The sequence below is a fragment of the Bombus huntii genome, chromosome 7 (assembly GCF_024542735.1).
Source record: "Bombus huntii isolate Logan2020A chromosome 7, iyBomHunt1.1, whole genome shotgun sequence".
In the NCBI taxonomy this organism is placed as follows: domain Eukaryota; kingdom Metazoa; phylum Arthropoda; class Insecta; order Hymenoptera; family Apidae; genus Bombus; species Bombus huntii.
The window spans coordinates 12,452,316-12,468,146 of NC_066244.1; the positions used below are offsets into that span (position 1 = coordinate 12,452,316).

The following is a 15,831-nucleotide window of genomic DNA, read 5'->3' on the forward strand; positions in this document are numbered from 1 at the left end:
CGATCGATTTAATATAATTTTGCTAAAAGGAAAGAGGAAGAAAAAGAAGAAGAGGACGAACCAAGAAAATTGAGAATCTAGCCACGTTCTTCGTGGTATTTGGCACGATGCCTGAAAGTTTTATGAAAAACAAATTTTTGCTACGTAGTACCGAATACCGTTCGGTTGCTTCACCGCAGCGTTCGTTGCGACTCAATGACGAATTCGATCGATCGCGAGTCAAATCGGTTTTTCCCCTACATCCAGAGATTAGAAGTTCTCGACGATACCGAACAACGATTCTCTATCACAGAAATCTACGACGAGTTTGCGTGGTAAATTTTACGCGAAACAACCGCGTTTTCTCATTTTTCAAATTGCTTTCACGTAAGACAGATTCATGTACATACTTATGATAAGTTAGATCGAGGAAAAGCTTCCATGTTTCAAACAAAACGTCGTACAATGGTGCGAAATTTGTTTAATGTAAACACAATCGGTCGAATTCACCGACAAACCACTTTTATGTACCTGTTACGACTGATTATTGCGTATTATTGCCGCGACAGTAAATATATACATATACATATATAGAATTTTGTGTGTGCGCGTGTGTGTATATATCTATATACCATAACGGTTCACCGTTATTTTGTAATTATCGTTAAATGTCATTGACTGCTTGCTAACCGCCGATTTGTGATCCACCATTAATCTTATATCGGTAATCGTATGTACATATCGAGTTAACAAGGAAAACAAAAAAATATAAAAAATATAAAAAATATAAAAAAATATAGACGAAATATTTTAAATCGTTGTATTGGCATCAGTTATATTGATCAAGGAATATAAGACTGGAACATAAAATTATAGAGGAAGAGGATGGAGAACATCCGATTGTATTTAAATTTGATTGATTACATTTCCACGCATCCTCTGCACTGCTAATTATGAAGATTATTGATCAGTTTAATCAGGATGTTCAATTTCTTATTAAAAAGATGATTAGATGATTACCCGTTAGAATTTATACAATTAATTAAAATGGAAATATTTTAATACGAAATACACTGTAATATTTTTTACTTTTACTATTTGTTATCGAAATAATGTTTAACTAAATATTTGGCACATATTAACTGTCGTACTTCAAATAGTATCTCAATAAAAATTAGGCATAATTTACTTCAACACTTATCCCACAATGATCTCCTTAGTGACGGTATGTTACGTCTCTATATTCCTAGATTCATAAAAATGATGGCCAAGCGACAGAGAGAAAACAGGCATTACGAATCGTCATTGGATGTATTGTGAACTTTTTCGTTTCTTCCGTATGCGAATAGAACTGCCTTTCCGATAATGGGAAACAGTTAACTGAATAGATATACTGAAAGAGTAAAAAGTTCTAATGAAACAAGGGTAAAATCGATCGAATCAAAGGGTAAGAATCGTGAGTAAAGTATCGCGATGAAAGAGAGAGGTTGGTTGGAGTAGGAAAACGCGCCTCGTCGCGATTTGAATTAATTTTTCCAGGGAAATCGTAGCCTTAGTCTTCGTTTCTCTCGACAGTTTTATGCAATGATTACGGCGGATACACTTGTATATATCTACAATGTTCGAAAACGAAGAAAAGAGAACGTAATGGACGTAATGATAGGTCAAACGACGAAGTGACGAAACATGATGTCATTTGAAGTCTGTTACGTATGGTCCCCGTGGTTATAACGGATGTTTACTACGAAAATCAACGAAATCATCGTATTCGCACTGATCGCTCGATCGTTGTTGAGTACATTGTTGAATCGATTAGATAAGATACTACGAAATATGATAGGTTTGTTAAAGGTGTATCCGCCTAGTTTGCACAAAACACTGCATGAATCATAATCGAACTTATATTCGCGGCATTCAAAGAATGGCATTCAACGATAAAACTGTACATACGCACGTTTACTATTGTCTATTTACTATTACGAGAAATCTTATTCCTAAGACCTTCGACTACATATGTGATTTTATCGAAATGAGAATAATTCTGGTAATGGGGACGATGACAGTAACAACAACAACAACAAGAAAAATGCAACAAAAAAGCAAACTGCATTGCATACATTGTTTAGCGCCATTGTGAACTTCTATCCCTTCTTACGAGATAAGCATAACTATATTTGTTTATATATACATATACACGACAAACATACGTATAGAAAACATTACGACTATTATTATTATTACTATTATTCTTATTATTACCATTACGATGATTATCATTATTATTAAATATGGCCACTATGTCTATTATTATGATTATTATCGGTAAACGAAAAATGAAAACGATGAAGGTACGATGGATAATTGCTAAAAATTAAATGAAAGGTCTTACTTATACATAATTATAAATACGTCATGATGACATATTCATAACAATTAATTATTATGATAAAGTAATAACATTATTATTATTACTATTATAAATAATACCCTATTCCCATTTGTTGTGAATGTTTACGTTGTTTTATGATATTCAGAATATTCTAAAAATAAAGTCTATAATTTCCACGAATACATTAGCGTTTCTTTCCGCCATCCTATCTCCCAGGAATTTTATATTAAATTCCAGATTATAGCAATCAAAATTGTGTTACAATACTAACGCGTTTTTTCAGTACAATCATATCAATACGTTTTATGTAACCTTAACTATACTTTAATTATCTTATTTATCTCACGTACGAGCGTAACCATAGATTTTACACATTAAATAGAAAATAACATTCGTATTAACTTAACTGCGCACAGGTATTGTCACTTCTAAAAATATTGCATTGTTTTATGTTATTTCTAATAATTACAATAGTTGCAATACTATAATTATCTTAAAAGATAAAAAATCATGTAGTAATCCTTCTTCGGTATTTATATCATTCGAGATTATTAGACTGCGGATTTTTATGCAAATTTATATTTTTTTAAATATATTTAGAATGGTATAACCTTGATAAAATGATTATGCGTAAATTAAATCGTGACTGCGTGAAATCCTAAGAAACGATGAAAAGAGTCGTTTAGACATAGACAGAGCGTCTGGAAATTTCCGGAGATAATTCCTAGCGGAGTCAGCTCTTGCGCGTACTCGTAAACGAACAACTTCAAGCGGAGAAATTGACATAAGTGCGCGTGCACGGAATAAGCGCGGCCACTTTCACGTTATTTTTTGTGCATTTCTGTTCGCGTAGCTCCTATTAGGCCACGTCAAAATTAATTTCTTCGTTATCTGAAGTGCAACGTGTAATTTTCCGATGATCGAATTCACCGTGGGGAAAAATGTGAGGAATGTATTGTAGCTGGCAACGTCGGTGTATCGAGGCCGTTTGACAAAACAGATAGTACTCAGCTCAAGTACTATTTTTATTCCAGTTGTTAACCTCGGTCGACACACTCGCGAAAATGTCATTCGAAGGGAAATACAACGCAAAAAGTCCCGGTGAGTTCTCGGCAAGGCAACAACTCCTTTTTATTTCGTTTGTTCATCATTACGATCACGATTCATATCAATAAATAATACACACTGCATACGTATTTCTACGATTCTATAAAACGCTTGTTATCTAGAAAAATTGACTCCGCGTTATACTTGTCGCCAAACTTCCTTCTATAATATGTATCCCGTGAAAAGATATTTCATTTTCTTGAAATAATTATGACTGATTAAATGCATTTAATTATTTTTTATATGCAATATCATATTGGTCTTTTACATCATCTAACAAATGAAATTTCAGCTGTGAAAAGATTAATGAGAGAGGCCCAAGAGCTTCACGAAGCTACAGAAGAATATTGTGCATCTCCTTTAGAAGATAATCTTTTTGAGTGGCATTTTACTGTGCAAGGACCACCATCCACAGACTTTGAGGGTGGTGTTTATCATGGTAGAATTTTATTGCCACCGGAATATCCTATGAAACCTCCAAATATCATATTATTAACAGTAAGCAATTTTAATACTAAATATCCTTGATTTTTAACTTATGCATTGGAAACAAAAGTATGTTTGATATGTCATTTTAGCCCAATGGCCGTTTTGAAACCAATAAAAAGATTTGCTTAAGCATTTCTGGGCATCATCCGGAAACATGGCAGCCTTCATGGAGCATCAGAACAGCTTTATTGGCTTTAATTGCTTTTATGCCAACACCAGGAAATGGGACAATCGGATCTTTAGACTACAGTAAAGAGGAAAGGCAAAAACTTGCAAAAAAGTACTTGCAAAAAGTTGACATAATTTTGCAATTTTAATACTGTTAATAAACATTATTACTAATCAATAAGATTAAAAACATTAATAATGATTATAAAAATGTTCTGCCATAGATCACTAAACTGGCAATGCGATACTTGTGGGAAAGTTGTTGATTTATTGTCAAAGGACACAGTTAAAAAACCTATTACAGTAGAAGAACAAACTATGTTAAACACAATAGCATTAAAGGTACGCTTTTATTTATTATCATATTAACTCTGATAACGTGTCATGTATTTTAAAAAATTGTACTTTTAGGCTGATGACTCACCAACATCAGACACATCCTTTTTAGTCAATTCAGATAGCGTTTCAGAAAATCAATTGAGACAACGTAACATCGAGCCGATTACTAATGAGAATCAAGATCGACAGCAATCGGATGTCATAGTAAATCAACAGGTGGAAACAATGTCATCTTCGAACGATTTATTCTGGAGCATCCTGATCGCTTCCTTGGTGTCAGCGATAATTCTACTTGTTTTGCGACGACTATTTCTTGTTTAAATTATTCTAAATGTAACAAAACGTTGTAATTGTAAGTATGTTAACAAAACAAAGTAAATTTTATACACATTTTATGAAACATTTTTAAAATTAGAAATAATCAGAACTTCATGGAAATAATATATGACAGAGATTGCACTGATATATTCACTTTAGTACACATCTGTCTCTTTGTCTTACTCTTACAAAAAAGTTGTTCACTACGAAATCTAATTGTTTTGATGAGCATAAAAATGATAAGAATTATAAATTGCGTTAGTATTACTAGTATTTAATCGTCTTTTAGATGTCTTTATGTCTTTTTGATATACAATATATACTTACAAACATTGATTTAAAAATAACTCTATTCTCACTAATAAAAGAGTTACAAATTGCATTTAACGCGCATATTTAGTTAATACTTTGCATATGATTTTTTAGTTACATATATATTAGATCAGTTTAAACAAATGTATGTATTACTTTCATCAAAGTCTTATCATATCTGTACAAAAATGACCAAACATTTTTTTAGTCAAATCTACTTTACAATAAAATTAACATCTTTCATGGAGGTAAATTTTAATTTCACATTGCTATAGTCTAAAACTATAATAATGTATTTTGTTCCTTCTTTAATGTTATATAAATGTAGATAACTCATGTGTTAGAAATGTATATAACTAATATAAATTTAATATAAGTTAAACAAGTTATTATGTTGTATTCCACGAAACTGTGCACATAAAAATCAAAAAAAATACACCAGTTATAAAAAAAATATTTAATTGCAGTACAAATATAATACCAATACTTTCTATCTTTCTCAATCCAAAAATGTATTCCATACTACAGAAATTATATATGTATATTACTCACATAATATTTAGCTAATGCATAATTAAATATTAGTACTAGATATATGAATAATATACCCATATGTATTTAAACACTAAGATTTGGAGCACTGCATATTATGACCTGTTCTAAGCTTCAATATAATAATAAACATCTACAATTTTTTGCATTATAAATATACAAAAATAAAGTATCATGGGACCATACTAAACATGGTTTCATTATATTCATGAGTAATAGCTAATTAAAGGGAAATTAAAAATACGAGGGTACTCGGGTAGAAAGTACACCTTGTTTGTCATTTCTTCTTGCATGTACATAAAAATATAATAAAGTAATTATTTACTAAAGCATATAAACATATTCATTTATCATAACATAATAGTTTTCCTTTTAATTCATGTTCACATTCAACTTTATACTCGTTGGCCGATTTTTATATGCTGAATAAACATAATATGATAACCCTTAAAAAGAATTCGTATATCGAACAGAAACACGAATGAAAATGTATCTCATCAGGTCATATGCAATATTAGATTTAAAAACGATTCGTCATTGATGATAAATAAAATTTATGCAATTTATTGCATTTTATGCTATGATTCTATACGAAATTCCATTTAAACAAATAAAGATACTAATACAAGATACCGTGTTTTATAACGGTTTTATTACATATTTTATTTAATTATACCAATATTAATAATTGTATTTAATACGTAAGCAAACGATGTACAGTGTTGATTTTTACATATCGCAAACCCACAATGAAATGTGAACGGCTGTGCACGAAATATAAATATTATTTCGATCTCTAATGCTAGGCGCAGATAAATATATTCTTAAAGCCAACAGTGATAAATTTTGTTTACAACTTCAAAACTGATACAATTATAAATTAGTCCTCTATACGTGAAACACATATATAACGCTATTCAATATTTGGAGTCGAAAAATATCAATTAATTCTAGGATTAAATACAAAAATCGATCGATTGAAGTCAAATTCGCTATATAATTATAACTTACATAAAATAATCGTTTCATTACAAAGTATTAGCCATTAAAAGATTTAATACTGAAAATATTTTTGGTCCCTATTATGTCGGAGCACTTAAAATTGTTGGAAATTATACTTTTGTATACACATTCGCTAAATAAACGTTTGACAAATAATAAAAAATAATAAACTTCTTGACACATATTTTGTACAGCACTAATTTGCGAAAACAAGTTGCGTTTGAATTTAATATTCTTTGCCAATATTCTTTACATTAGAATCATCGAAGTATCAACTTTACTTAACTCTTATATAAATAATGTATTCATCATTTTTTTATTGATATAGAAACAGATCGCAAGCGTTTTATAATTTTTCTCTTTTATCGTTTAAAGCACCTTTTCACTTTCCTCCATACTAATCATTACGCATCAGTTTGTATATTAGCATAGTGGACACATTTTGTGTTTAAGATTAACACAGGTATTAATGTTAAGCCACATATATTATGCTCAACTAATATTTCTGTGCGTTTATCATGCAATTTAATATAAACCTTTACAAACTTTACTTCTTTTTATTTATATATACATATATAATATGTATCACCAAAACTTAATTTCAATTTTTGGAATTTAAAATAAATTATGACGAGAGATAAAACCTCTGGAGTGCATAAACAGCCATGGCACTGAATCATTAACATACTGCATCTTTATCATTTAACATTTTCATTATCATTAACGTTATTATTATCTATACGATTGCTGCATACATTTTGATTCGCTCATGATGCAAATTATCAGCAAACTTATGATCTTACAAATTACACAATTGTAAACGCAACAAAGTCGCAGACGTGATGCAATCAAAGTTTACGAGCATATTAGCGAATTTTTATACATTTTCTGTTTATTGTAAGGCAGCCTACCTCGGTTTGAAAACCATTTATCCATCAGTAATCGACACTCTATCTATACTTGTAACCTAATCATTTTATAATAATTTAACTTCAGTAGAAACATGTTTTTGTACACCCAATATGTGTATCAACACTAATATTACATCGGTACCGCCTCATCCTCTCCCGCCCTCCCTTTCCCTCATTTCGGATTTTAAGGAGATTCACAGAATTTCATTGTGACTAGACTTATTTAGACTATTTAATAGCCCTTCTTGTATAAAATATGGCTAATTATACCAACAACAAGCTACAAAAGAAATTTCCTCCGGAAAAAACTGATCATAATTTCACTCGCAAAAAATATATTCCATTGATAGCACCTGATATATTTTATTTTTAATTTCCGTCTTAAAATTTTTTCTCCTATCTAGGTTAAATAATGCATAGTAAACTTTCCAAACATAAGAAAATTTATATTGTTACTATGATATGTACTGTTTAACCATTTGAAGCACAATTGGCCATTTATATAGGTCCTTTTCTGCTATGGTATTTGGATAGAAAATTCATCTTTTATACAAAATTAAAAAATGAAACAATTTTTCTTTTCATGTTACTTTTTTATGCTTCAAAAGGTTAAAGTAGTATAATATGACACTGTAATACGGTATGTGTACGGAAAAAAACGAGATCAATATCGTTCACAGCAAACTAATCTAATGAAAGAAAAAATCTTTGGTTTAGAAATAAATAAGTAATATGACTATTAACTAAAGTATTAAAATAATATTAAAAAATGAGGTTCTTTTAAAAGATGTGATGCAAAAATTATCAATAAGAAGAAAGTTATTGTCTCGTGGAAGTCGAGCGAAATCAGAATAAAAGTATTCTCAATGCAATATATAATATCCTCATCTTTATTTTTTAAACTCAAGGTGTCAAATGAAAGAGTTTTTTACGAGTGTAAAAAATATATATACGCATAATATAAAAAATTTTTGTTTTTAGTTGGCAATTTTTTTTAGTAATAATCTGTTGAAAAGTATTAGCAGATAATATACCTTTCTTTAAAATCTATGTGAATTATATTAACTTACACATGTATGTATATATACCTTGAAACAATATAAATATATCTTCATATTGTTTCAACAATACAAATATTGAAACAATAAAATCTTTTTTTTTGCTTCCTAAAAGTACTTTATATATGTTAATTCCATTGTGTACTCTTTTTTTGTAATACAAAAATACAAACAATCCTGTTTAATTGTAAATGCATTATTTATCAACTAGCATTAGTCCATTCTCCTGTTTCCTTTAACGCTCTATCTGTTAATCTTTCTATTTCAGTCAAAAGCTGTTCAGTCTCTAAATCAACACATACCATATCGGCTTCTACCGGATCCCATTCTAAACTATTTGGTGTCGACACCCTAGACCAAGGAGATGCTGTCAAACTAGAGGGTTGGCTATTATTTACTGATGTTTGAGTTATAGAACCATCTGTACTCTCAACTTTTTCATCATCTATAACTGGCAGAGGCATTCCTAAACATACAATAATTTTTTTCCTTTTATATCTCGTAAATGTATAATGTGTATAACTTTAGATGTTCATAATTAAAAACATTCCTTTACCTTCATGTTCCCATTCCAAATCTAATGATGAGCCAGGAGTGGAAGAAACGCATGTTTGTTGTTTCATTAATGTTCTTGCATCAAGAATTTGAAGTGGAGTATCTAGACCAGAACTAATAAAATATTTTATTGCAGTTAGTTTCTGTTTTGTAGTGTACTGTTTTAGTGATTTAGATAGGCAATGTACCTTGTAGAAGCATCATTCCTAGAGTTTAATCTGGCATATTTATTAGTACCCTTTGACCATGCTCCATCTTCCAATAATTCCAATGTTACAGGAACCCCATGTTTTTTCTACAAATATATTATAAACATTGGAAACATTTTCTTGATAATAAGAAAGTAATAGTTAAATGGAGTCATTGAATAGTGTAATTAGAATCAATAATCATATTAATAAATAGACTTACTATGCTCAATAAAATATAAAAAAAATTCTAATAGACTAATCCATTTACCTTGAACCGGTTTAAGGAGAGAAACGATAACAGGCTATCCAGGAAGCATAACAATGAAGCATGTAATTAATACAACAAAAATGAAACATTGCCCTGAGCTCAATACAATTTCTTACGTTTTTGATCCTCTAGGTTGGTCTGCATCTCCTTTGTCATCTATAAACTACAACAAAGTGATTCTAAATATTGGCAATATAATGAAGGACTTCATTATTTTATCATTAGCAGGATCATTAAAATCTTCGATCAACTGCAAAATTATATGTACCTCAACTTGTTCGTCTCCTTGGTAGGACATACTGGTGTGTCTTTGATAAAACCTTAAATTCAAATATATACTACATTAAAAAAAAAAGAAATATACATAATATAATAATGAAAACAGGTATATTTAACAAAATTAATAGACTGTTGATATTTATATATCTATGAGAAATTGATAGTTGCAAAAATATATAGAATGCATATAATATACAAAACTACATTAAATATCCAAAATAAAGTGCTTATTTAATAAGTAAAACAAATCTCTATTTAAGTTTAATTTCTTTAGCTATATTCATAGATATATGAAGTTGAATAAATATCCATAGTCTGGAAATGAACAGAAGATGAAGATATCTGAAAAGATGCATTTTTATTTTGAGATAAAAGGTACACTTCTAACCTGTACGATAAGGAGTCTGTAACTTTGGAAATGCAGCGGCCGAAACAGGCCCCCATGACCTGTTAACACACGGCGTATCGCCGTCATCTAACTGATGTAGGCGTTCAAATACCGATATTTAATTTTCACGTGATACGTGAAGGATAATGGGAATAAGAAATGATGTTTCATACGAAGATAAGGATAATATCAAACGCGATTCATCTCCTTTAAATACAATGCATCGTAGCAGACCGTAGCTTCGAGCATCTGTCAGTCGCATAGCATACTTGAATGCACTCTTGTCCGCTGGAGTTTTATTTAACACGCTTGCGTCCAAAAAACAAGTTCGCCAACATTCCAAAAACGAGAAAGGATCTCGTACAGAAACTAACTCAATTATTTCCTAACTATGTAAGAACCAAAAAATCAGCTATCATTTTAAAACGTACTCGCTGTACGTTTATCTACGTGTAGATAGTAAAAGAATATTTAAGATTTCGTTGAGTTCGCTTTATTAAGTATTCGTGTTTAAAGTATATGTTCGTTTAATAAATTCGTCAGTGCAAAAAGATAGTGGTATGATTAGTATAGAGTAGAAAGGGTTGTGTCATTACTTTATATATAGTTTTATAGTTCATGAGAAATGAGGGAGCGTTTAGTATTTGGCAAACGGTGTCCGTGAATAGGAATTGACTAATGTTTCTAATTTTTTTTTATCATGTGAAACAACCATCTGGTCATTTTCAATTGGTATCGTTCGATGGAATTTTTTAGAAACTATGTCTATGTATACGATCGGATAGATTAATTCGGAAATAAGATCTTTTTTATTAAAAAAATATATATACTTACTGTGGCAGTTATCAATAACTGGATATTTTTAACTTTCAATCCAGGTCGAAGAAGATTCGTCACTGAAATGCTTTTAAAAGCATGAAGGAGATAGAATAATAACCACTAGCTAAGCACGATAACGATTCTTCCTGTTAAAGAACGATTTATACACGTTCACTATGAATTCTGTAACCATATTTACTTCGTTACTTGTTATGTTACTTAGTGTGAAGCATGGATTATTGATATCGCAACATCCAAAGTTGTTAGTAATATCATATGATGCATTCAGGTATTTTAGATGTTATTACTTTTTAATTTTTACTTGTATGTAAACGATTGGTTTAGTTGAATAATTTTTTTGTTTCATAGGTATGACTATTTTGACAGAACACCATTTATGAATAAACTGAAACATGAAGGCACATATGCGGATTACATGATGAATATTTTTGTCACAAAAACATTTCCTAATCATCATACAATGGCTACAGGATTGTATGCAGAAACACATGGAGTTGTGGATAATGAATTTTATGATCCTGCTTCAGGAAATACAACAAAATATTCATATAATTTGTATCATTATGATAATAGAATTCTTCCTATTTGGGTATGTAAAGTATGACACATAAATACATATATTATTTTGGTCATCATACTAGTCATATTTATTGTATTTTATACATATTTTATAGAACTGCTTTGTATGTTTGTTTAGACTGTTAACCAAAAGGCTGGTGCACAAAGAAGAAGTGGCACAATGATGTGGCCTGGTGGCATTTATGAATATCAAGGAATCTCCCCTACATTTGCTCAGGTATATATCTTTGACTATACTCTATTGAAAATATATAATTATTAGAATATGAATAATTAATTTTTAATTCTATCAGAATTTTAATGAGACTGTACCTTGGGAAGAAAGAATTGATACCTTAATATCATGGTTTGTACATCCTATACATCCAATAAATTTTGGAATATTATACATTGAAGAGCCAGATTATCATGGTCATGTGATTGGCATAAAAGGACCTCAATTTGATGATATTCTTAGGAAGTTAGATAATATAACTAGGTATCTTCACAATAAGATAGAATACCATGGTTTACATGATCTTAATGTTGTTCACTTGAGTGATCATGGAATGGCAACTGTTAAGTTAGACAGGATAATAGATCTAACAAAGTATATTAACAGCTCTGATTACAAATTTGTGGGTACCTCACCAGGATTGCACATTTTCCCTAATCCTGGTATGTTGATTTATCATATGAACTATTAAGTTTGTTTAAATTATTAATAAGAGATTAAGAAAATAAACAAGTAAATTTTTTAGGCAAAGAAGAAATAATTTATCAAACATTGAAGCAAGCAGCATTGAAATTGAAGACGTTTAGAGTTTTTAAAAGGGATGAAATTCCTAAGAAATATCACTATGGAAATAATACACGTATTGGTCCTATCTTTGTCATTGCTGAAATTGGATATGCATTTCAAAATCTCCTTGATAACATAGAATATTATAAGAAAAAGTTCAATATTACAGGTAGAATATGATTCATAACACAGAATTATTAATTCAAGTATGTATTAAAAATTAAAGGTATATATTAAATTTTATGGGGTATTTATGTTTAGTAACCAGTGATTCAGAATTTGGTCTTCATGGCTACGATAATGAGGCTATAGAAATGCATCCTTTCTTCTTTGCAAATGGTCCTGCATTTATGCCCAAGTGCAAGCTCGAACCTTTTAATAATCTAGATTTATTTCCGCTATTTTGTAAAATACTCGATCTACAATGTCCCATAGGGAATGGTACTATATCACATCTAACCAAGTGCCTTAAGAAACATCAACAGGATATCACAGTAATCGCGTATCGACTGATATGTAAGTAAACGTTATGCGTCATTATTATGTACAGTTATTTACCATCTTCTATTAATTCAGTTGTAGCCACTATAATATCAATGACACTGGTAGTAATTATAGGAGCAATAATAATATTCTATATGAGGAAACGGCGATTAGGAGCAAAAAGTTACAGGTAAGTCAAAGTATATGTTATTCGTGATTTGAAGAGAAAGTTAAGTTACTAACTTGGAATTTTTTGATAAATAATAACTATAAGAAATGTATTGGATTTCGGGTTTGCCAGAAATTGAAGTTTAAGAAGCATTTTAATAATACAATATTGATATTTTGATTTTTCAGGAGATATTATCCGGTGGATGGGTAATATGTAAAAAATATCAAGCAATATATGAATTTTCATATTGCATAGAGATAACAAAATGAATTCAAAAAAATGACGACACAGTAATAAGAAATAGCATCGTGATGAAGAATACATAAACATAATTTCATTTTTTATAAATGAAGTTGTATTGTTTCAAACTTTGAAATATAGCAAAATGTTTAATTAGAATTTTAATCTTTTTAAACAATTATTATTTTAGAATTAATTTTAACACTTAGCCAACCGAATAGGGAGATCTCTCCCCTCTGTGAAGTACATCGCTGCGTGACCGAACGGGGAGATCTCCCTTTTTGACTTCAGTAATGCGTTTTCTTTTTTTTTTTTGTTATTATCAATTATAGCTTACTTTGAATTCTTCCCAATTAATTGGGCCACTTTCTCTGCTTTTATAAGGTACAGTATATCATAAAATACACCAGTTTAGTGGTGTTAAATTGAAAAGTTACACTATCAGTTATGACTAAATAAAGTTATAATCGAACGATATCACACTGTAAAAAAATATTAAAATGTATTATGAATTTTTAATTTCACGTTCAAATCGTTTTATTTATCTTTAGTCATTTTTAATGCTTTTAATTTTACCTATATTTTTAAATACTTTTAATATATACTTTTAATTTGATGTTTTGTATAAACAATATGTAAAATCGTTAAACAAAATTATTACCGCAAAATATAATTGACCACTTAAATAATTTTTAGATTTCTTTGTTTTTTAAGTAGTGAATATTAGTTCTTTATATTTGGGAAAATGCATGGTAGACAGCGTATAAGTGGTTTATCCATTGCAGTAAGAAACGTATAGCTCGCTGTGGTGCGCGCGGTTGACTAAGTGTTAATTGTATCATACATATTTTTAAATCCGTGCAAGGACATATGTAATTTTGAACTAGTTAGTATTAGGAAATTATTAAATATGAGTAGTACGTGAAAAGTTGCAATGTAATAACTATCAAAGCACAATAAGAATAAATTCTTTAGTAAAAAACGAAAGCTAAATTTCTCATTTATATGTTTACAAAGAAATCCATAATAAAAAGGAGTTGCTTCCTAACACTTCTCTTCCTTGTAATGCCAATAATAACCAGGTTCGACTTTTTGTTTTTAGAAGAATACTGGAAGATTTGGAAGCACAGTACCATTGGGACGAAAATCACGATATTGAAAATGATACTTGCAAGTAAATTTCCAAAAAATTTGTTTTCAAGTTCTTGCTTTCTATTTCACATTAAAAGAGAGGGCTGCTTTCTTTTTCTGCAAGACAAAACAAAAATTCTGAATCTCGTACTAATAAATCATGTTAATAATTTATTTCTCTTTTCAGATTAAACAATTTTCCAGATTTATTCGTAATTTCATGCTACGCGAAGAATAGACTTTCATATGCATATAAAGGAAATATTAAGTATAGGAAAACTCTTTTTCATTGTAGGTGACATATACTTCATTTATTGCGCGGTTATATGTATTTTTGAACACATATAAATGAGAAACTATTCCTGTGATAAAAAAGGAAGCAGAATTGATATCTTTGAATGACTTTAAATAACGTATATAAACTTATGAACAATCAGTCACCATTAATTCGTATTTTAGGTGTACACACAGATTTATTAAATTTTCCATAAAATGTATTTCCTGTACGAATTTTTTATTCTTCCAATTTTTACGATACTATGTCTTATATGATAACTGTACGTATTAAACGTAATATGGATAATTCCGAAATTGCCTCGAACGACATTAATTGTCTTTCTACTTATAACAATATCGAAATTACACGTAAAACTGGAAGAATACTATGCATGAGTGAATTATTTATTGTTTTAAACCAAATCATAACAGCATAATCAGTATGCTCAGTATTATTCTAGAAATTAGATTCTAATATAATTTATTCTATAGGCAGGATATTTTATAAAATTCAACTTACAGATCAAACTTACCTATTATAATAGTGCACCACCTATATCAGAATTCGTATGTAAATAAATCAGTTGTAAATAAATGATATTATCGTAACATCATCGTCTCTTTTCTTTCATCAGAATTATAGTAGTAAGTACCCATTCCTTTAATTTGTAACACAGCGACGAGACAGCTTTACAAAGATTCCGTGAATGTGGCAACCAAGGGAATTGAAATATTCATGGGAAAATACAGAGGAGTACCATGTACTATTCGTTGTTCATTGGTTTTTGATAATTCCGTGCCAACAAATCAATCACTTTTAAGATCAATTAAAGTTGCACGTGCCACACGAGCAGCTTTTATCGTAGAAGTAACTTTTATGTGATGTGTTACGTGCAAAAGTTTTTATTTCTGTTACCATGTTATTTCTATTTTGTGAATTTTAGTAGTACAGCTATTGATAATGTGCGATAAAATATGCTATATAATTGATAATTGTAAGTGATGGTTGTAAGTGAAGTGTCAA

At 29.8% G+C, this 15,831-nt stretch overlaps 3 protein-coding genes across 7 annotated transcripts; 2 read left to right on the forward strand and 1 right to left on the reverse strand.

The window, feature by feature from the left end:
- The first annotated feature begins 3,112 nt into the window (after nucleotides 1–3,112).
- On the forward strand, nucleotides 3,113–5,557 carry LOC126867337 (ubiquitin-conjugating enzyme E2 J1-like). The gene is made up of 5 exons (XM_050621753.1): nucleotides 3,113–3,469; nucleotides 3,768–3,973; nucleotides 4,054–4,244; nucleotides 4,357–4,474; nucleotides 4,544–5,557. Exons 1-5 carry the CDS (start codon nucleotides 3,433–3,435, stop codon nucleotides 4,790–4,792), a joined length of 801 nt encoding a protein of 266 aa, XP_050477710.1. The 5' UTR covers nucleotides 3,113–3,432; the 3' UTR covers nucleotides 4,793–5,557.
- Nucleotides 5,558–5,905: 348 nt separating this feature from the next.
- Nucleotides 5,906–10,454, reverse strand: LOC126867344 (uncharacterized). Its single transcript, XM_050621768.1, has 7 exons — nucleotides 10,306–10,454; nucleotides 9,907–9,958; nucleotides 9,755–9,801; nucleotides 9,639–9,672; nucleotides 9,368–9,474; nucleotides 9,181–9,293; nucleotides 5,906–9,090 (listed from the first exon to the last, which is right to left on the reverse strand). Exons 1-7 carry the CDS (start codon nucleotides 10,359–10,361, stop codon nucleotides 8,828–8,830), a joined length of 672 nt encoding a protein of 223 aa, XP_050477725.1. The 5' UTR covers nucleotides 10,362–10,454; the 3' UTR covers nucleotides 5,906–8,827.
- A 98-nt stretch (nucleotides 10,455–10,552) lies between these two features.
- LOC126867313 (bis(5'-adenosyl)-triphosphatase enpp4-like) lies at nucleotides 10,553–15,421 on the forward strand. 5 transcript variants are annotated; one of them, XM_050621690.1, is made up of 10 exons: nucleotides 10,553–10,698; nucleotides 11,184–11,413; nucleotides 11,494–11,734; nucleotides 11,843–11,941; nucleotides 12,018–12,381; nucleotides 12,465–12,674; nucleotides 12,767–13,021; nucleotides 13,082–13,178; nucleotides 14,503–14,574; nucleotides 14,719–15,421. In XM_050621690.1, exons 2-10 carry the CDS (start codon nucleotides 11,301–11,303, stop codon nucleotides 14,828–14,830), a joined length of 1,563 nt encoding a protein of 520 aa, XP_050477647.1. In that variant the 5' UTR covers nucleotides 10,553–10,698; nucleotides 11,184–11,300; the 3' UTR covers nucleotides 14,831–15,421. The 5 variants fall into 5 exon arrangements, with proteins under 5 accessions (XP_050477647.1, XP_050477649.1, XP_050477648.1 ...); XM_050621692.1 differs by having other exon boundaries at nucleotides 10,663–10,741; XM_050621691.1 differs by lacking the exon at nucleotides 10,553–10,698 and adding an exon at nucleotides 10,706–10,863.
- The last annotated feature ends 410 nt before the right edge of the window (nucleotides 15,422–15,831 follow it).

What these genes read in the sequence shown, in the direction of transcription:
- LOC126867337 (XM_050621753.1), top strand. Translation starts at nt 3,433, where the DNA reads ATGTCATTCGAAGGGAAATACAACGCAAAAAGTCCCG. An exon ending in ATACAACGCAAAAAGTCCCG is followed by an intron (nt 3,470 to 3,767) that starts GTGAGTTCTCGG and finishes ATGAAATTTCAG; the next exon opens with CTGTGAAAAGATTAATGAGA. An exon ending in TAAACACAATAGCATTAAAG is followed by an intron (nt 4,475 to 4,543) that starts GTACGCTTTTAT and finishes TTGTACTTTTAG; the next exon opens with GCTGATGACTCACCAACATC.
- LOC126867344 (XM_050621768.1), bottom strand. Translation starts at nt 10,361, where the DNA reads ATGGGGGCCTGTTTCGGCCGCTGCATTTCCAAAGTTACAGACTCCTTA. An exon ending in AAGGAGACGAACAAGTTGAG is followed by an intron (nt 9,802 to 9,906) that starts GTACATATAATT and finishes ACTTTGTTGTAG; the next exon opens with TTTATAGATGACAAAGGAGA. An exon ending in CAACCTAGAGGATCAAAAAC is followed by an intron (nt 9,673 to 9,754) that starts GTAAGAAATTGT and finishes CTTCCTGGATAG; the next exon opens with CCTGTTATCGTTTCTCTCCT.
- LOC126867313 (XM_050621690.1), top strand. Translation starts at nt 11,301, where the DNA reads ATGAATTCTGTAACCATATTTACTTCGTTACTTGTTATGTTACTTAGT. An exon ending in ATATCATATGATGCATTCAG is followed by an intron (nt 11,414 to 11,493) that starts GTATTTTAGATG and finishes TTTGTTTCATAG; the next exon opens with GTATGACTATTTTGACAGAA. An exon ending in GCACATTTTCCCTAATCCTG is followed by an intron (nt 12,382 to 12,464) that starts GTATGTTGATTT and finishes TAAATTTTTTAG; the next exon opens with GCAAAGAAGAAATAATTTAT.